This window comes from Psittacula echo (genome assembly GCF_963264785.1).
Source record: "Psittacula echo genome assembly, chromosome: 7".
Taxonomy (NCBI): domain Eukaryota; kingdom Metazoa; phylum Chordata; class Aves; order Psittaciformes; family Psittacidae; genus Psittacula; species Psittacula echo.
In genome coordinates this window covers 45,226,931-45,253,880 of record NC_137740.1, presented here as the reverse complement: position 1 = coordinate 45,253,880, position 26,950 = coordinate 45,226,931, and the positions used below count along the sequence as shown (strand labels likewise).

The 26,950-nt window shown below is 39.2% G+C and overlaps 1 protein-coding gene across 7 annotated transcripts; it reads left to right on the top strand.

Annotated features, from left to right (window-relative positions):
• Positions 1–3,004: 3,004 nt before the first annotated feature.
• Positions 3,005–26,949, top strand: MFF (mitochondrial fission factor). Of its 7 annotated transcripts, XM_080622892.1 has the most exons (9): positions 3,005–3,186; positions 7,456–7,673; positions 8,537–8,709; positions 9,516–9,604; positions 13,511–13,585; positions 16,875–17,033; positions 22,632–22,694; positions 25,682–25,766; positions 26,108–26,949. In XM_080622892.1, the coding sequence occupies exons 2-9, from the start codon at positions 7,457–7,459 to the stop codon at positions 26,237–26,239; spliced, it is 993 nt and encodes a 330-aa protein (XP_080479018.1). In that variant the 5' UTR covers positions 3,005–3,186; position 7,456; the 3' UTR covers positions 26,240–26,949. The 7 variants fall into 7 exon arrangements, with proteins under 7 accessions (XP_080479018.1, XP_080479020.1, XP_080479019.1 ...); XM_080622894.1 differs by lacking the exon at positions 13,511–13,585; XM_080622893.1 differs by lacking the exon at positions 22,632–22,694.
• Position 26,950: the final 1 nt, after the last annotated feature.

Sequence of the window (26,950 nt, the reverse complement as noted above, 5' to 3'; positions counted from 1 at the left end):
GAAGCATAAGAAATCAGATATAATGAGGAAACAAATGGGGGGAGGAGGGGAGGGAGAGCAAACCTTCTGCTAAATACAGCCAAATAAAAATATTTTGACTAAATGAAAGACCCATTTAAATTTTTTTTTTTTTTGGTTCTTCACAGTGCTAATGACCTTTTCCACTACCCATGCATGATGGATAGTATTTACGTCAAAAGAAAAAAAACCAACAAGAATGTAGTGTCATCTGCCAGTAGGTGGAGTTTGCCCTCAAAAAGACACTCCCCCTCTCCTACTTGGACTATGCTAGAAGTCTAGCGCTTCAGTGTAGGTACTCAAGCTGCATGTCTGCGTGCTGTCTGTGTTCTTGGGTGGCAAGTTGCTGTTAACAGGAATAGTATGAGAGAAAGGGTTCTGATTACACTGATGAAAAACTACGAGGATGAGGAAAGCTGGCTCCATCCCAGGCCTTGCCTGAGCTCTGTTGTCGGCAGGCTTGTGCCTGGTCCTCTCACCTGCTGTACCTGCTTCACTTGTCTTAGGATCTGACTTGTCACTCTGCATTTGCCTGATGGTTGCTGGACAGTTAAAAGAACCTTTCAATGTCATCACTCCAGCTCTATGTTGCTGTGCACAGTATGGTGGGACTGTGCCTTTGCTGGAGAGGTTGCTGCCCTGCCTAGGCTGGGGTTGTCTTCCTCTTTGGAAGGAAGCCACTCTTGCAGTTTGCTGACAGAGAACTACTCTAACTCCAGGTTCAAGAAGGGAAGAGACTGGTCACCAAAGAAGACAAAACCTGTAAAAACTAGAAAAAAGTAGGACTTGTAGTGTATCCTCAGACAGAAGACAGTACCCAGAGGCATTCTGTAAGTGCACGCAGACAGACAAGCAGATTGTGTGCAGAAGAAAGGACACACCTAACATTATTAAAAATTTCAGTATGAAAATAAGGAAGACTTCTCTGAAAATCAAATTGATACAACAGTGTTGTATGCAACATTCTTAAGGATGGCCTTTTAAATCACTGAACAAGAAAAGGATATCTGCAGAGAGATTTGAAAAGTGTCAAAGAAAATTATTACTGCTAGGACTCCTACACAATGAAAAAATTGAAAGAACATCCTGAAAGGAATAAGGGTACAGTAAATACAGCCTGATGTGATTCTTTCTGAGATTTGACAGAATATGTGGGGCTTGAACAGGCTTACATAATTGTGATCTACTACTGGTAATTCATAATATGATGCAGTAGAGATCACCACCAGGTCTCTTATGGAGAATTTCCTGTGGAGTAGAACTATTCAAAGGACTAGTCTGTGCCCACTTTTATTGTGAAACCAATCTATGAACAACAGTCATACACTGAATGGAATAAAAATAGTTATGTAATTGATCTCAACACGAAAGTATATACGGGCAAGCATGTGAGACAGACCATACTTCTTGTGTGCTTCAAGAACCAATTCTTAAGAGTTTTTTTGTTTGAGTTTTTGTGTTGGTTTTTTTGGGGGTTGGTTGGTTTTGGTTTGGGTTTGGTTGGGTTTTTTTTTTCATAAATCTTAGAGCCTGGAGAATAGGTAGTAAAACTGAGGAGGACTCTCGTACATAATGATGGGGATTGCCTGGTAAACTGTGCTTAGGCAAGCAATTTGTGTTTCAGGAGGTCAAATGTAAGACCATATACTGAAAGGCAACTAATGTGTAATTCTCCATGTTATACAACTTTTCATCTAGTGAGAGATCATATTTCAGACCACTTCCCTCTGTAAAACAGTGCTGTTGGTATTTTGAAAGAACTGAATTAGCAAGTTGTGAGCCTCGGATCGATACATGCTTCAGTACTTTTGGCTGCTCATTTTGACCTCCAAAATGTTACTGTGACCATAAAGGAGAACAGAGGGAAAGCTCAGAGGCTATTTTCTTTAAAAATATTATCTGCTAATCTAGAGGTTTATTTTTCTTTAAGGAATAGTAAATTGATATAACCTGCACCTCAAGAGAACAGTGGCTCAGAGACAGCCGATGCTGCTATGCCAGTTTCAGTAAGGGTCACCCCGGGGCCTTGGAAGTGTTTTGCTGACATAAGGAGATGCATCTGGCTGGTCAGAATTATTAAGTGGGGCAGGAAATGGATGGCTCCATCAGCCACATTTGCTGACACATTTTAAGTCATGCTAGTGGCATGGCAATTGATATAAGAAAGCCACCGTTGCACAGGGCAGCTGCCATGAAGGTTACCAGCCCGTCTGGCGTGCAGCTGAACTAGCGCCTGAGGTTTGTGAAGTGTGCAGTTGCCTCTGAGCGGTAGCTAGGCAACTACCTCACTCTTTGAAAATGCTCCTTAAAGCAACTGGCCTTTTGCCCTTGCACAGCCGGGTGGTGTGCCAGGTTCCTCACACGCCAAGCTAGATTTTCCACCCAGTTAACACGTAATTAGACTTCATGTTTGCATACACATTACACAGTATGTTAATCCACCACCGCACAGAGATACTGAGCAGCTCTGCTTCTTGACAGTCAACCCTCTGCAGACGGCCGGGTTGCAAGAAACGGTTTTGGCAGGAGCGGGCTGTTGGGCACAGAAGCAGCACGTGTGGTGGCACTGCTCTGAAGCGAGCATTGCCTTAAGTAAGTTCCTTCCCCTTGGGCACCACTAGTTCCAGCCATGCTCAACCTAGGAGCTACAGAGGCACAAGGCCCCCCTGTTCCAGGGCGGCACCGCGCTGCGCAATCGTTGCGCATACAGGGAGGTGGCGACAAAAAGCTTCGGGGAAGAGCCTGCTAAACAGAGACTCTCCGTGCAGAGGCCTGTGCCGCGAAACGCAGGCCACCACCTCCCGTGGCCGGCCACACGTCTCGCTCCACCGCTGTAACCTTGCTCTGCGGACTCGGGACGCGCCCCAGAGCGCCTGCGCAGCTCCCGCCTTCCCTCACTAAAAATGGATGCCCTCCGGCTCCCGCGCACGCGAGGCGGCAGCGAGAGTGGCTTCCGCCCTCTGTCGGTCACATGACGCGAGGTCTATGGCCCGGCAGTCCTTACGGGAGCCTGATGGGGACAAGCAGGCCGGGATTTGCGTCTTACCTGAGCGGTGGGGTGAGGGCGTGTCGCGCCTCTTAACGACCATCCCTCCTCATCCACCAGCGAGTCCGGAGCGCGGCAGGAACGGCCCGGCAGGGTCGCCAGCCGACTTCCCGCCTCTCTGGGTGAGTACGGGCTGCCGGGGCCTGGCGGCAGCGTCTCCAGGTTGTCCCAGGGGGCCTTGGCCTGACCGCGGGGCTTCCGGGGGCGAGCCTGCCCTTTCCCTGATCTCTCAGAACGATCTGCCCTCCTTAGCCCGTGTCGTCCCCCAGCGACCGTGTCCTATCTCAGCCGTGCCCCTGGGGAGCAGGTTCCCTCCTGCTGGTGCCCCAGTCCGGCTCTTCGCCTCGTGCCTCGCCGCTGCAAACCCCCACCCCCCTAATCCCTTCACCCCAGCCGCCGCACTCTTCAGCTCCCCGAGCGCTTCCGCCTGTCGCCTCGTTGGTGGCCGCCCCATCCCTCTCAGTGCCCAGTCCCGCACTGCCAGTGTTCCCAGCTCTCCCAGCCTTGTGCTTCTAGCTTGTTACTGGAAACGTTTAGATAACGGGGCCAGCCCGTCTGTGCTGGTGTCGCAACCCAGTGAATATGTGGTTGTTTCAGAGAAATGGTTGTCAGACTAGGACATGGCTTTCCTCCTACCGTTTTCGGTATTTTTAATGTTAAGAGTAAAATAAAAGATGTTTTGTGTTAAAACCTCCAGCTGTAGTAAAACAAACTTGAAGGAATCCAGCCTCTAATGTTCTTGGGATTCTGCTGCTTTGATCCTGTGTAATAGATACATGTTTTGGTTCATGTCATCCTTGTGCTAAGGAGAGGGGGTGATGAATTTCCAAGGTTCAAAGCATGCAACCGAACTGTGCAGAACAACTTTTGGCATTTAGCCTATACCCAGCTCTCCCTTCCCTCAAATAGTTCTGTTTACTTCACAGTCTCCAATCACATGCTTCTGTGATACATGTTCTGACTATTTTAGGGTCCCATAATAGGGTCCTTTAGGTGCTATAGTGCTGTCTTCCTCTTCCGTTTTACTTGTCAAAGGATATCTTAGACACTTGCCACAGGAGCACTTTGTAGCTTATGTGTACTTGAACAGACTAGCTGTTAAGTATCCACATCAGCAGCAAGCAGCATGGTAGCTGGAGAAGTTACAATTAGATGTAGGTTGTAAAGCCTGCTCTGATCTCAGTGCTGGCACAGCTGTCCTGTTATCGGTACTTGGTTTCACATATCTGATTAACTTGGTCATCCACAGTGTGCATAACATTCCCAGTTGCAGCACAGGTACGGCTGATGTCTGATTATTGCCAGAATACTGATGAATGGTCATCCTTCAGGTTCTTATGCATTGCTTCATCCCTATCTCTTCTGCTGATGTCCTTTTTTAGCAGAGGGAGGTACCCTTCTGTCTTTCTGAACACATATAATTCATCCTATGTAACTGTCTCTTCCCTTATCCTCGCCTCTGATGGTGATTCGCGTTTCAGCTGCTCTCTGTCCTTTATCCTGTGATTGTAATAGTATTATTATTGTCTCATCATTCTTACACTTCTTTTTCATCTTCATGCTTCTTTAGAGCTACTTAGTTCTGTAAATATCAATTTTAAGACCATCCTTCTCCCCAATTTATTATTCATGAATTCTATAAAATGCTTTTGTGTAACGGGAACATTACAGAAAATGTAAGCTTGATTTCTGTTATCTTTAAATAGCTCAGGATTTTCTTTGCAAGCTCTATTTAAATATTTGAAGTTTTCTGTTGCTGAAATCTCACTGTTTCCTGTTTCGCTGTTCCTTTGTAAAAGGGGTAAAAATTAAAATCACTTTGAAAGCAAATACAGTTCTGCAATACAAATATGCAAAGTAGATGAGAAGTAGGCAAGAGTAGTAAGACGTGGAGGTATTGTATCTATAGGTCCTTGGCAAGTGCAGCTAAACCCACACAGTGCTATTTAGTTTATAAATAGTTTGTAAAGCAACCATTCTAACGCTGGTTTCTTTTTGTGCGTGTTTTACCTTACAGCTGGAAAGCAGTTGTCACTTATGTACAAAGCAATGCCAGGCTTTAGGAAAACTGGTGTAAACACTGCTGCAGTGTAGTGATGCTTGATGGTGAAAATTAAACCCATACTGGTATTTCCATATGAGAAAGTGAACAAGCGGTGGTGAAACACCTTTTGTCAACTTTTGTGAGCCGTAACTATTCTTTAAGCTGCTGCCAGTAGATATTCAGTCTCTTTATTGACATTATGATTTTTATTCCTGTGGAACTGGGAATGATTTGCTGATCATAGACTATGTTTTGAAATGAAAAACATGTTTTGGAATGTGGAAATGTCAGAAGACTGTGTACTTCGTTCATGTCACTGGCTGATCTAGCAAGTGTCTTGCAAGAGTTTGCAGAAACAGAAACCCCCCAAAGTAGAATATTAAGAATTTTGAAGTGACAGAGCTACTTAAGCACCTCTTAAGCTCCTGTAAAGTGTTTAATTAAATGGGTTTTTCCAGTTTCTTTCACTAGATAAATACAAACAGTAGAAGTTAATGCAGGTGGATTAAATCTGCATCACTTCAGGTATTTCCTTGCTAAATTTTTTTTTTTTTTTTTTTTTAAGTTTACACAGAACAGTGACTTTCTTGCCTTCTGCCTGACCCCTCGTTCTCCTACTGTATTACAGTGAGACTTTTGAGATGAATGAGATTCTTTCATTTGATCTCTAGGGGTAGGAAGTCCTGAAAATAACACTGAGGATCCCAAGATGGATTGGCAAATAGATCACATCCTGAATATGCTAAATGTGTGCATTTAATATAGTGTTACACAATCCAGATCCTTCTGTGTGCTTCTTTCTGTTGTCTGAAGGTTGTTATTAGTTTGAGGTTTTACTGATAAACATGGAAAGTATTGCTTCTGTATGAGGAACAGCTTTGGTATGTCTCACCTGCCAGATAATGGTCTGCACTGAGGCATTTTGTGTGCTAAGTTCTGCATGCTCAGCATATAAAAGCACACACGCAGCAGCAGATGTGGCCTTGCTGCCAAAATCAGTAAAAGAATGTAGTTGCAATTATCATGGCAAAACCTGCCTTTTTGCGAAGATAGATTACTTCATTTAGGGAACTACTTAAAGCACTAAAAGATTTCTTGCTAGAGTAAACTATATTCACATATTGTGTATGTAAATGGATGAATAGAAATACATATTTATCTCAATCCTAACCCTAAAAATAACTGTTACCTCAGTCTGAGCTGTTGACAAGGCCCCTCAGCCATTGCGTGGATGAAAAGATTCTCGCAACCATGTATTCCTTGCAGCTCATAGTTTCTGCTGGGAGCCCTTTTCTAGCCCTGCTCCAGCTGCAGTTCCAGGATGTCCCTCTCTGAACGGAGGCCATAACCATAATCTCAGTCTGAGCCATCAGCTAGGCCACTGCCCAGGTGAACTACTTCTCCCAGCTACCTGAGTTCCCTTTCCAGCCCAGGGCTTCTATCAGCAGCCTCTTTCCAGCCCACCTCCAAGTGCAGCTCCAGGATTTTTCTCTCAACCTTAAACCTCAAAAAACCCAGTTATCTTCGTCTTTGATACAGCTCCCAGCAATTACCATGTTAGGGTTTCTCACAGCCCAGTTTCTAGGAAATTCCCCTGCATATGAAATGCCCTTATTTTTCTAGGAAAATGTATATATAAAGTATTGGCAAACCCTTCTAGGTTTAAATAAAGTCTTGTTCTTTCTCTGTGCATCTTATATCTGCTCTGCAAAAGTAAGATATCAATTTGCAGAAAAATTCAGAAGTGAGAAGTTTACAGGGTTGCCTGTGATTGGGAATGAGTTATGAATATGGTAGGTTTGCAAGCTGATGTGACAGGCTGTTGATAAGGAACTTTATCCTTGTAAGATGGAGTGAGATCTGGGTGACTGGCATCGAGCAGAAAGCTGCTGCCCAAGCCAAGCCTTTTCTTTTGTTCCCCTATTTCAACATGCAGTTTTGTAAGACTTCATTTTCTCAAATCCCAGTACACTGAATCTGAAAATACTGATCTTACCAGTTCTTCCTGGTTTGCTGGTTTGTGTTTCTTTTTCTGCCAGCCAGTGCAGGAGTAGTAAATTCCGTGCAGAATTTGTGGGTTGTTTTGTCACAGCTCAATTTGAGGACCCTCAGTACAGCTTTGAGCATTGCCTACAGCATCCCTTTTTTCTTCTGTCATGGCCCTCACCTCTCAACTCCTTCTGACCACACTTCCTATGAAATTTATCACATAACTTGTTTCTCAAAATAAGCCTGTTTATTTAGGATCATCTATCACTTGCCCTGTAATTGGAATGAAGAGCTTCCTTTGCGTACTTTCTGCTGGTTTCCTGTATTGCTATTACAGCTTTTGCTTTTCTTTTGTCAGAATGACTGGGGCTGCATTCCCATCTCCAGCTGCTGAGATGGCAGAAATTAATCGCCTTCAGTATGAAATGGAATACACCGAAGGAATCAGTCAGCGCATGAGGGTCCCAGAAAAGCTCAAAGTAGCTCCTCAAAATGCTGACCTTGAGAAGAGCGACCAGGAAGGATTTCCGAATGCCAGTGTAACTATGCAGGTTCCAGAGCGGATTGTAGTGGCAGGTACGTCTCCATCTCAATAAAAGAACAATAGGTGAAAATTTAAATAGTTTCCTAAATTTCTGGATGGGCAAAAATATTCATAGATATATTTTTTTAAATAAAAACCTTGTGGTTTACAATTTATTGTACATGAACTTTGACTTGGGAAGTTTCTTAAACTCTGAAAATGTTACATGCATAGTTTTGGTACAGCTTGTAGTGGAGACATTTAACAAAATATGAACAGGAAGTTTAATTGCTGACTTTTTATCTTACTGCAGAAGAAAAGGTTTATTTATTTACGCCTGATGTTTTTTAATTTACTAAAAGCTAAAGTAACTATGAGAAGTTCTGGGGATGTACATGTTAAACATACAAAATGTGTTTGATTATAATGAGAATGCCAATTATGTTAAGGATCTGTCTATTATTTGGTGGAATCTATTAATACTTCTTTAGGATTTATGGTCATGAGATTTACAGTGACAGATCTGGAACTGCTTATAATTTGTAAAATGTGTGACATGCATAAATTTTTTGCATTGAAAGAGTGACATCTTCATATCTCTAGTCGCCTTGTTTCTAACCAAATATGCTATTAATAGAAGTATGTCTTGAGATCAAAAGTGCCCTCACTTGCAATAACAATTGGTGTTGCTCTGGATTATTCAGAATCACTGTTCTCAGAGAAACTGCTCAGATAAGTGCTAATTAATATGGTCTTGATGAGACCTTAACCATAGTTTTTAACATACAAGCCGTGTTAAAGGCATGCTTAACTATTTAGCATAGTCAGGGGAAGTAACTGATGTGATACCTTTTTGAACATTAGCCCTCATGCCTCAGAGCAGCTTGCTTTCTGTTGACAACTAATGTTCTTGCAGGTAATAGTGAAGACATTCCATTTTCCAGACCACCAGACCTTGACCTTCTTCAGTCTACTCCGTTCAAACCACTGGCATTGAAAACTCCTCCCCGTGTTATTTCGCTTAGTGATCGACCACTAGATTTTTTGGACCTAGAAAAACCTCTACAGCAGACACCTCAGAATGAAGAGGCTAGTACTTATTTTGTTTTTTTTTCTTCACTTGAGAAGCATTCCATTAAAGAAAGTGAAATAACCGGTGATTTCTTTATTGTGGTGCAGATCTACTTTCTGCTAACATAAGTTAGGAAAATGTAAAATATATTTTTATTAGCATTGTAGTAGTTCTAATTATGACTCTGAAGTTCTGTATTTAACTGGCAGATGGCTAGGGGTTGCCATGCTCAGTAAGCTTACAGAGTACTTCCAGAGTACTTACAAGTTCATAATTAGAACTACTTAAAATACTTTTACAAAAAAAAAAAAAATCCTTTTGATTAAAGAGAAAGGTGCAGATTTTTTTCTATTTGCAGGTTATCAGAAAATAAGATTCTTTTAACACGTATAGTTAACCTTTGGATTCATGACCAGATGACACGACATAGAGTTAGTGAGTTTTAACAAAATTGAAAAATGACTTCAAAGAATGGTATAACCTTAGCATCTAGGTGGATGATGGTAACTGATGTGTTAAAAACTGAAAAATATTTAGGAAGCTAATACTCTGTAGACTGGTACAGTAGAACTAGATTTCTCTCTGGTGATAGGAAGTAGATCACATGGATAGATAATGGGATTGCAGCAAGTTTATATCTTGGTTTTATGTGTTACCAGCATCAGATCCTGTCACAAATTGTCTTCCTCCTAATCACTGTGAAACATGAAAACATGCCTTTGTATCTGCAGGCAGATCTAACTTGCAAATCTCCAATGCAAGTTATTAAGTGCCTCCTGGAATTCCCTGTCTTTTATATTCTCCTTTCTCTCTTTTTACGCAGATCCGTGCAGTGGGAAGACTGAAGAGAGAACGTTCCATGAGTGAAAATGCCGCTCGACAGAATGGCCAGCTGGCCCGAAATGATTCCATGTGAGTAGAACAACAGGGTGCAGGGGCACAACTCCAGCTCTATTGCATATTTTTGTTGTTCCTTATGTCCTTGTTATTTGGGTTTTTTTCCAACTAATATTTTGTATGTTGTGGCAAGTGCATAATATTAAAGATCAGAAGGCCAGCATTTTTCTTAATTTTTATGCTTTTTGTTTAGGGAGATGACTCATTTATGAAATATTTTCTTGCAGTGTTTGTGGGCTCACAGCTGGTTTCACCAGTTACTGTAAATTGTTACTTCAGTTTCTGAGCTGGTATAATTCCCTGTTCCTTCCCCCGAATATTCAGGAATTTGAGTTCTTTGTGCATCAACATGTTCCTAGTTCTCTCCTTGTTCATATTGTAACAGTTTTCCTTCACAGAAGAAGGAATATATGTATTCATAAAGATTTGAAACCAACTAAAACCTACTTATTCTCTGTACTTAATGTATTAGAATCTGTGAGTATATATCTTAATTTTTTGAGACCAAAACGTCAAGTAGCATTTAGAATTGGAAACTTCATCTAATGTTACCATCTGAGGTAGCAATTCTTATGGTGCTTTGTGAAGTAATGAAGATCTATATATTTTTTTTATTTGATATGATAATCCTTGATTATTCAACGTTTATTCTGAGAGATAGCGTATTTCCATCTGGCAATAACTTTTTGCAATGTAACACTTAGGAATCTTTTATATATAAATTTTAATATAGCTACCATAAAGAATATTTTCCCTTGTTGGAAGTATCTTAAATCTAAGATCTCAAAGATGGTATTCATCTGTCCCAATGTAGACTGTATAACACATTGTTAAATCACCATAAACTTCATTTTCAGTAACTAGAGGGAAATAAGTGCATGGCCTACTTAGAGTCTACCTATTTTTAGTCTAAAATAGAATAATGCCCCAGAAGTGTGTTTTCTGTTTACAGCAGGAGCACCAGGAGGTAATGTATGTACTTCATATTTGTCTAGTCTTCATGTTAGTCTAAAACTGATAAATGTACTCTGATGCATGTTCAAGACATGTTATAATTCTTCTCTTCCTCCAGATCTTCATGGGAATATTGTTGCATATCTTCTTTCTTAATCAGACTTTTGTTTCATAAAAGCTTACAGATTGCACATATCTAGGTACTCAAGTCTGCTGAGTTATATCTATTTGCTGACCTGGCAAAACTAGATTCATATCCTTAAGCTCCTGACCAACTCTGTCTCCAAAGCCTACTAAGTGCCCAAGTTCCCTGTGGTATCCTGTGATCATCCAGTTATGTCCTGTGGGACTGGACATACTAGAATTTCACTATAGGAATAGCCTTAACTTGCCTATCTGATAGTTTGCACATGATGCCTGCTGAAATAGATGGCCTTCGTGTGATGGAAGCTCCTTGTGAAAAAGGTCACCCCTTCCATATGACCAGCTCTGCTTTGCCACTCTTTCATGTATTGCATTTAAAGGAAAAACAGATGGTATATGAATTCTTGGATTTTTTGAAATTCCATTATCCTTGCTTCCCAGGTTAGTTTAGTATTCTGAAAGTCATGGGCTGTGTCTGCCCAGTCAGACATCTGAGAAACTGTCAAAATCAGCTCTGACTGGATGTATCCAGTTGCTGTCAGATTTCTCACATATGTTTGGACTTCTTGAATCTGAAAATCCTAATTCTGTAAAACTCACCTGTGTGCTTTGCTGTTGGTCAGTAGCTATATAGAGAGTTACTGTTTTTAAATGGTCTGAATATTATTTGCTGTCCCAGTTTATGAACCTACTAGCAGTCCTCCAGAGGCTTAGCAATACAATATGCACCCAGAATCCTTTAAATTTAAAAAGGATGTGATCTGTGACTCAGTTTATCTTTTACAAAAGCCAGGGAATTATGACAGATCTGGAGATTAGTTTTCTTCTCTTGATGTCCATGCTAGTGCCTGCATGGTCTGTCAAATAATGGCAAACTTCTGATGCCAAGCAGTTTCCATTATCAGTGTCTTTTAAGAAAATTATGTAAGCTTTAGATTGATCCAGGTTCTTTTCTCTTTGTTTATATGAAAAATAACAGCTAGTTAATACTGAGCCTGCTGTATCTTCACTCTCTTCTGCCCATGTGGAAGAAGCTAACAATCTTCAGTGCAGCATCCATACTTGCTGACCTGCAGATAGTGTATTTTAGTAGAACGTCATTTATCTCTTGGCCTCCCAAGTACTTGTTTTCTTGTTGTGCCTAATGTGTAGACCATCCACTTTGAAATCGTTGAGGTTCCTAGAAATTGCTTCTTTTTCTGTCATCATTGCTGCTTCTGACCTTCTGAACCAGTATGATCCAAAAAAAGAAATCACTTTGAACATGCTGTGGCACTGTCAGTGATACCAAGTCTGGCATTTCTCCCTCACCCAAGTTTTGTCAGTCTCCAAGTGAAGAATGTGGCTATGTACCTGGCTAACTCTCAGGAGAATATTCTGTGAATTCAGATTACAAAAACCACAGTGTTCATGGTGGAATTTATATGGCTCACAGAAATTTGGCCTTTTGTACTTCATCAAAAAGATATCTCTTGGCTCTTGTTTCCTCACAATTTGGGCCACAGGACATATGCTGTGTACAAAAAAAAAAAAAAAGGAAAATCTTCAAGTTTCATGTAAATAAAACCAGAAGTAGTGATTCTACAAACAAAATTAGTAAGGAGGCATTCTGCTTTCACTGTGATACTTAGAGAAGCTGCCCATGCAGAAGTGTTATTGTATGGATCAAAATAGGTACTACAAGAAAACCTACCTGCTTGATGTAAATTATGCTACCTTAGATAGTACTAGGTATCACCTAGTTCATGGACTACTATCTCTAATAGAGATTCACAGTAAATGTGATGCATGTCTTCTAAGTTTAGCTTTCTTGTTGACAAATTAAACCATTTAAGTAGATAAATTCTACTACAAATGTATTCTTTACACCACAGGAAATGTAATTGTACATCTGTTACTTAGATCACCTTGAAATTTCTTTGTCATCTAGAAGTCCTAATTTTTTCCAGTGGTACAAAACCACAAGAAACCATCTGCTTGTAAAGTTACTTCCAGTTGTTGGCTAAAAGTGATAATCTTTGTTCTAATTACTGTCATGACACATTGCTGCTTCATCAAAACTGGCTTGACTTACAAGTTCATATAATGTCTTTGACAAAGATCAGCTCCTTATTCCTGTGCTTGTTGGTGTCTGGTTCACATCTTCAAACAGGAAAGAGAGTCTGTGTTTTACTTGAAATATTTAATTCCTATGAAAAAAATAACAAACACTAAACCCTTTTGGTTTATTGTTGGATTTTTTTTTTTCTTAATGCTTGCATCTCTCACTCATACCTCCTTGATTCTACTTCCTTGATAGACATGATAGTCTACTTGGATGCCATGATGAGGACTCTATTGAAAAGGTATATGAAGGCATTGCCTTTTAAAAACTTTACTTTCTAAATGGGACTATAATACTCAAGTTTTAATCAAGGACACTGTTGTCCTCCTTGGACAGAATGTTCAGATCTACTGTGCACATTCCAGTGCATGACCTACAAAGTGACAGGATGAAATGTTCTGGAATAATTTGTTATGTTGAAGCGAAAAAGTTTGCTGCTGTCTATCACAGTGTTCTTTACATGGTACAAACAGTTATTTCTTTTCTGTTGTCTTTCTCTCCTTGTCATCTAGTTGCATGCAGAGACAGATCTGGGAATTTTTTGGAAGTTGAGTTTCACCAAAGACAGTAATTCTCAAATGCTTTTAAAAAACCCTGAGACTAACAAGTAGGCACCTGCTTTACAGTAACTATCCAGCTGTGTAGCAGTAATGACAGCTCTCTAAATTATAATCCCTTTATAAGGATGCTTACTTAAGAGATTACAATTATTATTCAAGGTGGCACAGATCAGATACTGTCTCAAGAAATAAAATGCCACGGTTCCAGTCACCTCTTTCGACTAAGGATTACACGTAAGCCTAAATGTTACTTAGTATATGAAAATCAAGAATGTGTTTAATTATGTTGCTCTGTGCAATACTAATCTTCTAAGTATCTGGAGTTCAGAATTTAAAATTTGAAACGGCCTTTGCTGCACTGTATGTGTGGTTTCTAATTTTTCTACAGGGTTTCTCAAACTTGGCCAAATAATTTTCCTGTGTAAAGAACATAGGGAAAAATACCTGACAAGAAGTGAAAGGGGCAGCTTTAACTAAGAACTGATTTTAAAGCTATTTTGAAATTTCATTTTTCTTTAAGTTTGCTTGATTCTTTGGTTGTTTATGAATAGCTGGAGAATCAAAGTTTTTTGGTAGCCATTGTCAGCCAGTGGTGAAAGCAAGGATTCCACTTGCACGCTGGAAATCGATAAACCACCAAGAGTGCATGGAAAAGGGGATGGCATTGAATTTTTTTCCTGCTCCAGCCTTTCCCTCAGGAAAACACATCTCTAGAGCATTCAATTTCACAGTTTGAGAAATTCTGTTCTTCATGCAAGCTGAGGGGGAAAAGGTGATGGTGTGCCCCTCTGTAACAAGAATACAGTCTGTGTGGTTGAATTTAAAGTAACCTTAATTAGTTTAATCTGTTTACCTCTCATTTAATACTTCCAGAATTGTAAGTCCAAGAAATAGCTAAATTAAACCCTCCTTACATCACACATGCTTTGAGGAGATTTAGGGGAGATACTAAGCTTAAAAACTATATAATAGAATGTTACTGTGATCTTCCGTAGCAATTTCTGCAATTCTGTGTTTGTTTTGGTTCCAGACTCTGGAGTTGACTGGTGTTTGTAACTAGAGAGTGCTAAAATAAGTGTCTGGAGCTGTATATAGCATTCTTTTTCAGAAGCTGGAAACAAAAATATACCTAGGAGTATGACCATTTAGCTAGAAATGGAAGAGAGAAGGGGGATAGCCACAAGGTCTTACGATAAGTAGTCATACTAAATGTTACAGGATTTTCCTTGTAGTGGAATTTTTTTTCCCCTATATTCCTTAATCCTGACATTTGAGGCCTTCATAGAATTATTCCTTCTTTCAAACATAAAGGAAGAGAGAGGCCATTCAAACTATGCACATTTAGAAAGGATGTAAAAATTAGCAGTAGACTTACGGAGAAGATACGAGTAATTTCATGTAGCTGTACAGTTTAGCTCATATCCAGGAGCAAATAGCTTTAAATCTTTTAAATAATTAAATAATTTAACAAACTAAATATTCTCTTAAGTAAGAATTAAATAATATCTTAAAATGAAGTAAACTCTTGAAACTGCCTTTTCTTACAAGCTACCTATAAACAACAAGTATAAAGTAGTGCAGGGACTAGACCACAGGGTTAGGAATTATCCAGTTCTGAAGCCTGCCTTGAATTTTGCCTATTAAACACAGTTTCTATTTAATCAGCACATGGAATCATTTAGGTTGGAAGGGACCTGTAAGATCATTTAATCCAACATGTAACTTTAATTTTCTTCTAGAGAATTTTGTGCAGTTTTAGTTAAATAGTTTGGAGGGATTTTCTTCAGCAGCTACAGAAAACTTTGTATGCAAATAACGTTACTGTGGTATTTACAGCAATGCCATTCTGGACAGCAGGAATTCTGTAACATCTTCTAATTTGCAGTATGTCTAAATACTGTTTAAGTTTTTTTTTCTTAAGCTGTCTTTCCATCTATTCTGTAGATCTCTGAAGTGATGAATAGGAAAAAATACTTTTAATATAAAACATGCTGTGAGTTCAAGCCTGCAACTCTACCCTCATTTGCCTCAAGCCAGCAAATCCACGAAGGAGTAGAAATTTTCACAAACTCACTTTAGTGGCAATATTTCTGTACTTGCCCCTGCTTCTTGGTATTTTTCTAGTGAATATTGGCATTTCCAATGCATTTCAAAAGTATAATGTATGGGTGTGATGACTGCCATTGATTGCAAACTAGAAGTCATCATAGGTACAGAAGAAAGATGGATACTACAAGTCCTGGAGAGCGATAAAAGTTGTAAAGAAGACACAGATGTTGCTGATGTCTTTTTCTTTTTACTTTCTGTTGTCCAAATGTACCCTACAGCAGCATGAAAAGATACTTGCAGCGTAGGTAGTAAGTAATGACCAGTTTAAGTCAAGCACCAGCCACTGCTGTCTTCGCGTGTCTCCTGAAGCACGAGATGGCTGAACTCTCCTGTGGGTGACGTAACATGCTTTGAATCTGCCTTTTTTCAATTGAATTTTCTTTCTTACTCTATTTTATGATCTTGGTGCCAGCCAGTTGCAGAGCAGCTGTCTTCAAAATAAGAGTATCCATAGAGTCATGACCCATCCAGAGATTATCCAAGTATCAAACCAGCTTTCAAGCACGTGGCCACTAATGCTTTGCTTAATTTCTTTAAAATGCCAAAAGTGGGAAGACTGACATTCTAAATTCAAAAACTGCTGGAGCAAATCACAAGTAGCAAGGAAATGTGTTGAATTATGAATGCTTATTCTTGGAATAAAATATATTAGCAATTTGTCTTGATGTGTGAAGGAAAATGTGGGTAAAGTCAGGTTGAATGTAAAGAAGCATGAGCAAATCAAAAGCAGTTTATCAGAACTAATTTCTGTCTGACAGAGATGAGGTTTGTATAATCCAAGTGGTCATGTTTGAATTTCAGTCCTGTGTATTTTAACTATTACTTTTGCATCCTAGTCAAAAAGCCAGATCATGTCATTTGTTGTCCCAGGGATATGAATTCTGTGCTTGCTTTGGAATTTCTTGCAGTTGCCTTTAACCTTTGTTCAGTGCAAATCAAAGCGCAGAACAAAATACGATCTTCATCTTTAGTCGCCTCTTGAAGAAAAATTTTGTTGAAGAGGCTGTGTGAGAGTCTCATTTGAAAAAGTCGTGTGTTTTGAAAAGAGATGTGTAAGATTTATTTTTTAAATGGCAGTGATTTTAAAACACTTGTCTCTCTGATATCAGTGAGGACTTGAATACTGACTTCAACAGGTACAGATTTAGTTGATCAAGGACTTTCTAAAACTAACTTATATAACAAAGCAAAACTGTGTCCTTGGAATATTACTTGCATTTGAAGAATATATATGAATGTAGCTCATGATCCCAATGCTACTAGAATTTGGGAGTGTTGCCTTATTGTGGTGGGAGAAGCGTAAACCAAAAGCAAGCAATAAGTATTTTGGAATGGGGTGTATCTGAAAAGCTTTTTTTAATTTAAAATCTGACTGTAGTATTTCTCTCTCCATTTACTATGCTCGTACGAACAGTGTGACACCATCACTGCAACAGGCTCGTATCTGTCCTCCCAATATGTTACCTGAAGATGGAACTAATCTTTACTCTGCTCGTGGCATTTTGTCGTTTATCCAGTCTTCCACTCGTAGGGCTTACCAGCAGGTGTTGGATGTGCTGGATGAAAACCGCAGGTGATTGGTTGTCACTGATTCTGCCAGCTTTTGCTGCTTTTTGTTTTTTCTTTTCTCCTTTTTAGTGGAGTTTGGTTTCTGTTGACAAAATAATGAGATGAAATTATTTGGTTTTGCTTTCCTTTGCTTCCACTATCCATAAGCAACTTAATTGTCCAAAATTCACATTTCAAAATGCTTCTGTTTCAGTCAAATATAGCATTATTTTGGTTTTCTTCCAAATAAAAATCAAAAGAGGAAGTGTTGGTCTGTGACTGCAAGCAATTTTGCTGTTCCCAGATTGTCAGCTCTTTTCTCCAATTAATACTTGACCCTAACCTTGCAAATTAGTTAGCCTTGTCTTCTGCTTTTCTGTTGGTGAGCAGTGGTGCAAATCAGTAAGATTGGGTTGATGTTGTCATAAAGCTTTAAAACTAATATGCAGAAACAGGGTAGAATATAAGACTCTACAAGAGCCTTGTAGACTCTGCTCTTGGTAATGTGTCAAGACTTTAGGCTGTTTCAGTTTATATTTGGAATAGTTATATCTGATTGATGTACAACTGATGGTGGCCACTTCGCTGGATGCTGAGAGCAAGAAAGGCAGTGTATACTGAGAAGCTGTTTGCTCTTCTGATTAATGCTGCCTCTGGTTTTATGGGTAAGCTAATGTGAGGTAATGAGCCAAAACAAGACTCAAGGCAATCATTGTGCAGTATTTCTATTCTCTTCTGTGGAGTTTTGCCCACTTGGACTGTTTTGCCACTTTGAAGTGTTACAAGAATGGTATGGTTAACAATACAGAAACATCTATAAAGACTAACAGTGGCAAAATTAATTTACCAAAAGCAATTTTCATTTCAATACTATGCCAGCACAGAGGGTCAGGTAAAAATGGCACACAGTCTCTAGTGCAGGGCTAGCTGAGACCTCTACAGGTTGCCGAGACATCGAATTAGAGGAGATAATTGGAAAGAACAGTGTGAGGAAGAGCTCATTCCTCCTGCAGCCCATCAGCGTGGCCTGTGCTAGGAAGTTCTTTTGAAATTTGCCTTCTGCCTCTGCTTGCTAATATCCCAGTAGCGCTCCTCATAGCTAGTAGTGTGAAGTTAAGTGATTTGCTTTCTAGTTGTTTTGCTAATAAAATGTGACTATCAAGCCAATCTTATTGTGAATGTCTGTGTGTTTGCAGTTACTTTCCAAACGAGCACCTCCTGTAGCTCCCCATGTTTGCTGACCTGACAATATATAAATGCCCGCATTAACATTTTGTATAGAACTCCAGTGTTACTGGCCTTTATGTTCTTAGACTGGGACTTAAAAAACTTTGATGCTTATCAGCAGTTGAACAGCAGTAATACCTTTTCTCTTTGTGAGTATTAAAAAGATAGAATTACAAGTTTTACGAAATTAAAGGTACCAGAAAAGGAGGCATTCTACTGTCTGTGAATAATAGCACTTACGGATACTGTGCCAAGAGTTCTTGTTAACATAGAGACTGAAATTCTAACCCTCCCCCCAGTCTGCAGCTGAAGCTAACAGGTTTTATTCCTGGCTTCCATTAGGCATGATCTTCCCCATGTTTTCTTGGATTCTGGAAAACATACACATACACATGGAAAGCATACACTTTCAACTTACTTCAGTTATCAGAAAATTTCTAGGGTTATGAATCATTCAAAACCAGCATTATTCTTCATGGTTTCAGGTAATTTTTGAGATGTTCTTACTAACCTTCCTAGAAGAACCAGGAAACCTGTTTCTAGTCACCTATGAACAAATAGGTGCCAAAATAATGAAATTTTCCGTAAGGTGAAAGTGTATTCTTTGTGATTGGGTGTTTAGATACCCACCGCTATTCTACAGCTGGCTTAGGAATGTGAAATTTGGATGATCTACTTGCATGGTTGCAAAATAGTGTTCATTTTAAATTGCTCCAAACCTGCACTCTGTTCTTTTGCTCTGTGTAATGTGCTTTCTATCTCAAACCTTATCTATTTAAACATTTTATGCTTAATACTAGAAGAGATCTTTTGAAATGAAAAAGATCTGTGTTACTCACTGGAAATATTTTTAACCTGTTTCATGGCTTGCTTTTTTTTTTTTTTTTTTTTTTTTGGAGGGGGAGGGGTGGGGTGGGTTGTTTGGGTTTTTTGGGTTTTGTTTGGTTTTGGTTTTTTTTTTTTCAAAATTATTTTCCAGTCTACTAAAACTGCTAATGGTAGGTGCTGATTGTACTGCTGCAGATAATGACTTATGCCTAGCTTAGCTGGCACTGCTTGTATAGTAGGCTATTTAAATGGGCAACAATTTAATGATCACTGTTTACACTGTCTGTTTACTCTTGCATTTCCTTCAGCTTGGACAAGGGCAATAGGTCAGTTTTGTTTTCCAGTTCTAACTATTCTGCTGTTTCAGTTTCTGTCGAATGACTGGAGGGCCCTATACCCAGTGTCAGTCTCTTAAAGACTGATCTTTCATGCTCCAGGCCACAAAATCAAAACAAAGGGAAAAAATTTCCAAACAACAAAACCACAAATGAAACCCAACCCAAACAAACAAAAAGCAAACACACCAGAAAATGCATTTAAGGGGATTTTAGTGATGTCTTAAATGCAGGAGGAAAGGCAACTTCCTGTCTGAATAGAGTTGTGTTGAAATCTATACTGTATTCTTCATCTTTTGGATCAATAGCTTTTTATTTAGGAGAAAAAAAAATGGATATTTATTTCTATTGGCTTTCTTCAGGGTAGCGGTTTCTAAAAAGCCATTGTCCTTAAATGTCAGACTTCAAGCACATAATCATATCCTGAGGTGTTATGAGATCACTCTTTATCCTGAGCAAGTCATTGCTACCATGAAAAATATCGTTAAAATAGGATGTGAGTTAACACCATTGAAGAGGGCTACATGTGACTTGGGAGTGTGGTAATACAGTTCAAAACTAAAATGAAATGGTCTGCAAATGTGCAGGAGCCTGGGAAAAGCAGTAGCCCTTTGCTGTGTTGAAGTAAAGGCATAAAGCGCCAAGACAAGTGAGAAGAGCAGTTTCATCCAGTCTCAGATTCTTCAGTCCACCAATCTTTTCTGTACTTCAGAAGCTGAGCTTTTTACCCAGTTAATGTCCAGAACATGTCTGTAAAGCCCTAGTGCCCATTCTTACAGCCTTTCTGAGATTTCCAGAGGGGTTTTAAAGTACAGCAATAGGTGGACATAGCTGCTACCTCTGCTGAACAAAGAGAATATGCTGGTCTAAGTCCCCGGTGGTGCACAGAAATGATCGAAGTTGGATGCAGGTACCTAGATTTTCCACACTTTGTTGTTTTCCTCCCAGACCATGTGTTTGTGATTGCATCATTAGTGTGGTATTTCCACTGCATGCCCCACTCTAAGTAGTGGAAGACCAGATTTATTTGGTTATTGCCTTATTGTCTGTTTTCCCACTGTGATTAAGTTGTATTACTGTGCATTCCATTCATGTTACAGGCTGCTGATGTATTTGCAGTGAAATAGTGTGTTGAGTATACATCACCTTGGACCTACGTCTTCTTCTGATCATGTCTTTTTAACAAGAAGGCCATGTATTTAATATCTTGACTGTATTATACTTGTGCATTCTGTATTTACCAAAAAACTTGCTGCTGATCTCAGTTATGAGGCCACTGTGATCTACAGAATGATTTTTTTTTTTTTTTTTGGTTGTTGTTGTTGCTGATATATAAAACCAAGCAAGTAAAAAATGTGGGAGAGGCAGGAGAATATTCTGGTGATCTGTTTGGGTCCACCTGTAAAGAAATAAAATGGTAACTGCAAAGAAAAGGAAGAAATCAGGGGCAGCTTCTTAACAGCCTGGCTGTTGGAAAGTGAGATTGAAGACTTGTATTTAAAGTTTCTGATTTGCACAGATTCCAGAGTGTGCTCTAGTTTTGTTCCTTGTTACAGCCTTCAGCTACCTTCAGGCCTGTGGCTTTCCTGGGGAAGGGTAGTATGAATAAGTATTGATTAGTTCTACAACAGTTGTAAAACTTTGTTTGCCACAAAATACCACAGAGGCCAGGAGTTAATTAAGAGAGCATTTGACTCTTATTGTTCTAATTACACAAATACTGTCCTATGTCAGGTGGTGTGGGAAGTGCCTGCTGGATACTGACAGGCTGGCATTCACATATCCACCAGTTACAGGTGACTTCTGTTTGGAGAAAAAATCTGCTACCTTTTCCACAGCTGCTGTTTGCTGAATTTCTTACTCTTTTCTCAGAGTATTTAGGTTTAGCATCCATCAGACATGACTTGAGGCTAGCTGAATTATTTCTCTGATTAAAAAATAGGAATACCTTTTCGATAACTTTCTGCAAGACCTCATGCATTTAGGTAAAGATATTCTCCTATTGTACATATTGAGAATGGGGGTTTCTGTTTGGTAAAACGCATCATACTGGTTTATCTTGCATACAAGATGGGAAAACATTGTGGCATGCATTTTTGGTGCTGATTAGAGTAGGTCCCAGTCCCAGTAAGTATTGTATCAGATAGCAGAGTTTACTAAGGCTCCTAGATTCCAGTCCTTGTAAATGAAACTAGGGGTTGTGATATTTTTGCATGGTTCTTTGCCTGTTTTCAGGCCAGGCCACGGAGTTCTCCCAGCCACCTCAGCACCAAGCCTCTTTCTTCTACATGTACCTGCTGTAAAGGTCTTCACCTACCTAGATTCTCTTTGTCTTTTATTTCATAGCCTGGAGTATACATGGTTTAAATGCATGGTACAAGTACCTCTTATTGGCTTTGGGAAAATGAAGGAAACTGAAAAAAAGATTCCAGGCTCTTGAATGGTTTGTTACACAGCATAGATGTGGCACACTAATGCCTCTTACCAGAGGTACTGAAAAACACATAGAACCAGCTTTGTCCAGTACCTTTGTCCATAGAAGGTACTGCTGGTATTCTGTAAACACAGTAACTTCTTATTGCAAAGTTAATTTATATTATACATAGTTTCAGCAGCATAAAAAGCTCTACCTTTTCTTCCTGTCTGCCTAGAAAAAAAAGGAAAATAAATTGAAAGAGCAACATTTGCAAGGATATTCATACAGTCTACTTGAAGCATTTAATCACCTCTTCCTGAACACTAGCTCACATTTTCTGAATTACATCTAGCATAGGTGAATAAAGAAAAGACAAATCTCCCATTTCCCTAGAGGGAAGAGAGGATGGTTAAAAAGGTTTTATAAGTACGTGTAGATACAAGGTTATTTTTTTTTATTGTTGTTGCATGGGGTTTTGATCTGGGGGTGAGGTTTATCCTGAAGTTTCCCAGGGTTATTTTATAAGGCTGATAACCTCCGCCCCAACCTCTGTTCCAACAGTTTGTCTTCCATGAATGAAGCAGTATCATCAAAAACTTTGCCTGCATGTCTTAGCTAAACATTCAGTGTTGATTAAATTTCAGAGAATTAAGAGCGTAATATACAACAAAATAAATAGATATATTGTGTTTAAACATCATACAATCTAGAGTGGAAGAATTTTGATGTTCCTTTGTTCTATGTGGTTTACCTCTTATCTCTCTTTGTCATTTCCTGTTTCTGTCCTGTGCTTTCTATCTACAAAAACCTGCTGTAGGCCAGTGTTACGTGGTGGGTCAGCTGCTACCACTTCCTCTAACCCTCATCATGACAACACCAGGTAAAGAGTATTTTTGGTTAGTCATGGTCCACTAATTTAAATTCTAAAATTCAGACTTCTGCTTCCCTTGTGTCTAGTGTCCTCATTTTAAAACACTGCTTATTTCTGTCTGCCCTCTCAACTTTAGATTCTTCAGGCCTTTATTCCTTACTCATCCAAGTCACCTGCAAAGACCTCACTGCAAAGACACTCTATTAGATACAATGAGCTGCAGAATTCTGACTCAGTGTGTCAGGGGAGGCTTTTGAATTACATCAGCAGTATACTGCCAGTATTTGGTATTTAGCAGTGAGTTTCATATTGTTATTGCTAGAAAAATTGATCTTGATGAATGGAATGGTCACCTTATTTTTTTCCAGGTGTTCTCAGGTAATATGCCTGTGATTGTTAGTTGGAGCTGGATGCCTTTTCACAGCCATTGTCTTGGTGGATTGACATTGTTTTAGTGAAACTGGATGCAAGATTGACACATAGTTCAGGATGAAGGGAAAAAAAAAAAGTCCCACATCTATTGTTCCCATTTGTCACTGCTTCTGTGTCTTCATTGAAATGGAGATTACTTTTGTGCTTCAGTAGACACTAGATTCAAGCAGGCGATTCTTCTCTAACTCAGGAGTTAAGTTTTTGTAACAGTCCAAGAGGTTATCTCAAGGGATTTGTTGCTGATAACCTTCTCAATGTAATCATAGAATCATAGAATAGTTAGGGTTGGAAAGTGGAGACCTCATAGCAGCCTTCCAGTATCTGAAGGGGGCCTACAAGGATGCTGGGGATGGACTATTCATCAGGGACTGTAGTGATAGGACAAGGGGTAACGGGTTCAAACTTAAACAGGGGAAGTTTAGATTGGATATAAGGAAGAAGTTCTTCACTGTGAGGGTGGTGAGGCACTGGAATGGGTTGCCCAGGGAAGTTGTGAATGCTCCATCCCTGGTGGTGTTCAAGGCCAGGTTGGATGAGACCTGGAATGGTTTGGAAGTTGCTAGAGCAGTAGTGATATATAGTGACTTTATATTAAATTTGTATGACCTGGTAGGGAGGTGTGCCCATCTCACTGGAATGATGAACCTCCCTGCTTTTCCCAAGAGATGGTGAGGAACAACTGCAGCCTGGACCTGGTGGAATTTTCTGATTTTTTTTTTACCATTTACTACCAATTAAAAAATGGCTGCAGAAAGACCCTCCTCAGAAATCTCTTTGGCTTTCGGTGGAGCTGTAGTAGTAAGGAAAACCTGCTTTATTTGTGTGTGTGTGCGCAAAGCTGCAGACTTTAACAGTAGGAATGTTCATAATAATTAACTTTAGTTTACTTTAAAGTAACTGCTGAGTTAGCAATGTGAGCTTCACAACTGAGGAAATGAAAATCCAAACCCCAGCAGTTTTGCTCTTTTTAATATTGCCCAAACTGAAGGAACTACAAGTAGTATAAGTAGCATAAATTAAGTGAATGTTTGAAGTCTTCTTAGAATGAAATTAATAATAGTCTTAATGAGGAAATATTTTTCTAAAAAACGAGTTGCCAAAACTTTTTTTTTTCCTTTTTGTCCCATAGTGTGTTTTTAAAACAGCTATGACTCTATTGACAGGCAATTAGTTATTTGACTTGTCCCTTACTTAAAAACTGTTTCTATCCTGATCCCACCTGGAGAAGTTTTCCCTCTCCCTGTATACCCTTCAACCTAAAAAAACACAGATCAAATCTCTTCACAGAGAGGGTAATCAGGCATTGGAACAGGCTTCCCAGGGCAGCGGTGGAGTCACCGTCCCTGGAAGCATTAAAAAACTGTGTGGATGAGGCCCTCAGAGACATGGTGTAGTGGTGGCCTTGGCAGTCCTGGGGTAGCGGTTGAACTTGATCATCTTAAGGTCTTTTCCAACCTAATTGATTCTGTGATTCTATAATTAATTTCCTATCTTTTATACAGTGTTGCTCAAGGTTCTTGTTGCCTAACTCCAGGCTAATGCAACTCTCATTTAGAAATAGCAATTGATATTTAGAAACAATACATTAATGAACAATTATATTAATGAACAATGGTAATGATACAGGGAAACTTGACAATTTGTCAGAAATCTTGCCTGGGCTGAGGGTGTTCCATAGAAGTTTGCTGAAAGTGATGAAAGAACATGCAGTGTAACAGTAGTATCTGCCCGTAAGTGCCTTCTGCAAGCTTCAGGAATTCTACTTGTATTCACATTAGTTGAAGTTGACCAATAACTGTCATTAAATGCTAAACATTCTTTTAGGTGTATTTTGTTGAGAATTTGGTAGCTGTGGCATTATTTTATTCAGTTTAGGTGATCAATGCAGACTTTCTGCCACTCCCCAACCAATAATAAATGTGCTGTATTTAATTAACTAACCCTGGGGTTAGAGTAATGCTTTCTCTGAATCACTACATTAAGAAAATTGAAAGGTGCTCTAGGAACAAACTGTGCAAAGTGGTGCAAGCAGTGGCTTGGCACTAGACTCTTTTATTTGCAAATTTCTGTGCCTAAAATACTGAGATTAATGTGACTGAGATAATTCATCTCACTAGGTGTCCACTTGGGATATTTAAGTAGGTACCGAGCATAAGACACCCAGTTCTCTCCAAGTCTTCATTTGGTTCTTTCTAATCTGTTGCCAGGCTTCTTGCAATGTTGGCATTTTAACTCAGACAATTTTTAGGTTTCATTAATTGGTTAAATGACTAGAAAGAGTCTTTTGAGAGACCACATGACAGCAAGAATTCTGTCTGCATGGAGAACCTTCAAAAATATTTAAACGTGGGGAGCCATATACCTAGATTCAGTCAAGAACTTGGTTCATGTGTGTTTGTGCTTTATTCAGTTAGGATCCTATTGAAATAGATGATTCTGTAAAAGCTGGAAAAAAAGTTTTTATCATTTTTCTCTCTGTCATCACCAAAAAATACATGTACTACAATGTTGATAAAATCTGGTACTTCCTAATCTTTGTGTCTACTATCTCCCTTATTTGATAGATCTGGTCTTTCCAGCTTTGATACTATGCTTGAGGGAACACCAGATGACATGACAGTTGTAGATGCTGCTTCCTTAAGACGACAGGTATGTAAAGCACTAGTTGATAATAAAACGGGGAAACACATTTTCTGTGTGGCTGCAAAGGTATCCATAACAGATACAGTGAGGAATCCTCTCTGTACCCCTCATGGACTGCCCTCACGTATCCTATATTGTTCTGGGAATCTGGAGAGCCCAGCTCTGTTTCTGTTCCTACTTATTAGGGACAGCAAGATCTGATCACTAGCGATTGAAGGCAGAAAGTCAAATTATCAAGTATTTAAAAATCCTTCTGTCTGAGATACTAATTTTACATGACTATTCAGAAACTTCTAGAAAGTCTGACAACTTCTAAAGAACTATTAAAAACCTTTATTTATTTTTAGATAATCAAACTTAATCGCCGCCTACAACTTCTGGAAGAAGAAAACAAAGAGCGTGCTAAGAGGGAAATGATCATGTATTCAATAACTGTAGCTTTCTGTCTACTCAACAGCTGGCTTTGGTTTCGGCGCTAGACACAGCTCGGAAAGATTTTGTTCTTGGAGATACAAGCAATTCACAAAATTCTTTGTTTCTGTTTCTGAATTGTATGCTGTTTTATAATTCATACACTGGAAACTTCCACCACAAATAAAGGCTTTAGAATTGCAGTGTTAAAGGGACACCTTGTTGTTCAGTTATAATGTATTTAACAGATTTGCATTGCAAGTACTTGCAGTATCCCCCTTTGCATGCTTCAGTGTAAATATGGATCAGCTGATACAAAGTTTGCTTCATGCAATATAAGGACAGTGATTTACACGAATAATCACTGGATGTTTTTTTGTGGTGGGAACAGAACAAATGGAATGGGTTTGGAAAAAATATAAAAACAAAGGAGTAAAAAGTGTCGGCTTTATTGTTCTGTTGTTAGATGCAATTAAACATGATTGTACTAGTTTTCCTTTAGTCTGAGTAGTTTGAGGTGTGCCATATTCCAAGGAGTGTGTCCTGTTTCATGAGTATGTTACTTGTTTAAGCACATGTCCGGGTCAGGTAGTAAGAGGAATTTTTTGCTAACATGCAGATTGTCCAGAGGTGTGTAATATGTATTTTTTTTAGTGTTAACTTTGCAGATGTTTTTCTATAAAATACATTTTTAAGCAGGTGTGTGAGGGATCAAAAGATTATGGAGTACAAGATACTGATGTAGTATATTTAATAAAATTATCAAACCCCATCAAAAC

Bases quoted from the DNA above. Each gene is read 5' to 3' on its own strand.
- MFF (XM_080622892.1), top strand. From the start codon at position 7,457: ATGACTGGGGCTGCATTCCCATCTCCAGCTGCTGAGATGGCAGAAATT. The intron at 7,674-8,536 runs GTACGTCTCCAT...ATGTTCTTGCAG, and splicing joins AGAGCGGATTGTAGTGGCAG to GTAATAGTGAAGACATTCCA. The intron at 13,586-16,874 runs GTAAGCCTAAAT...TCGTACGAACAG, and splicing joins CTTTCGACTAAGGATTACAC to TGTGACACCATCACTGCAAC.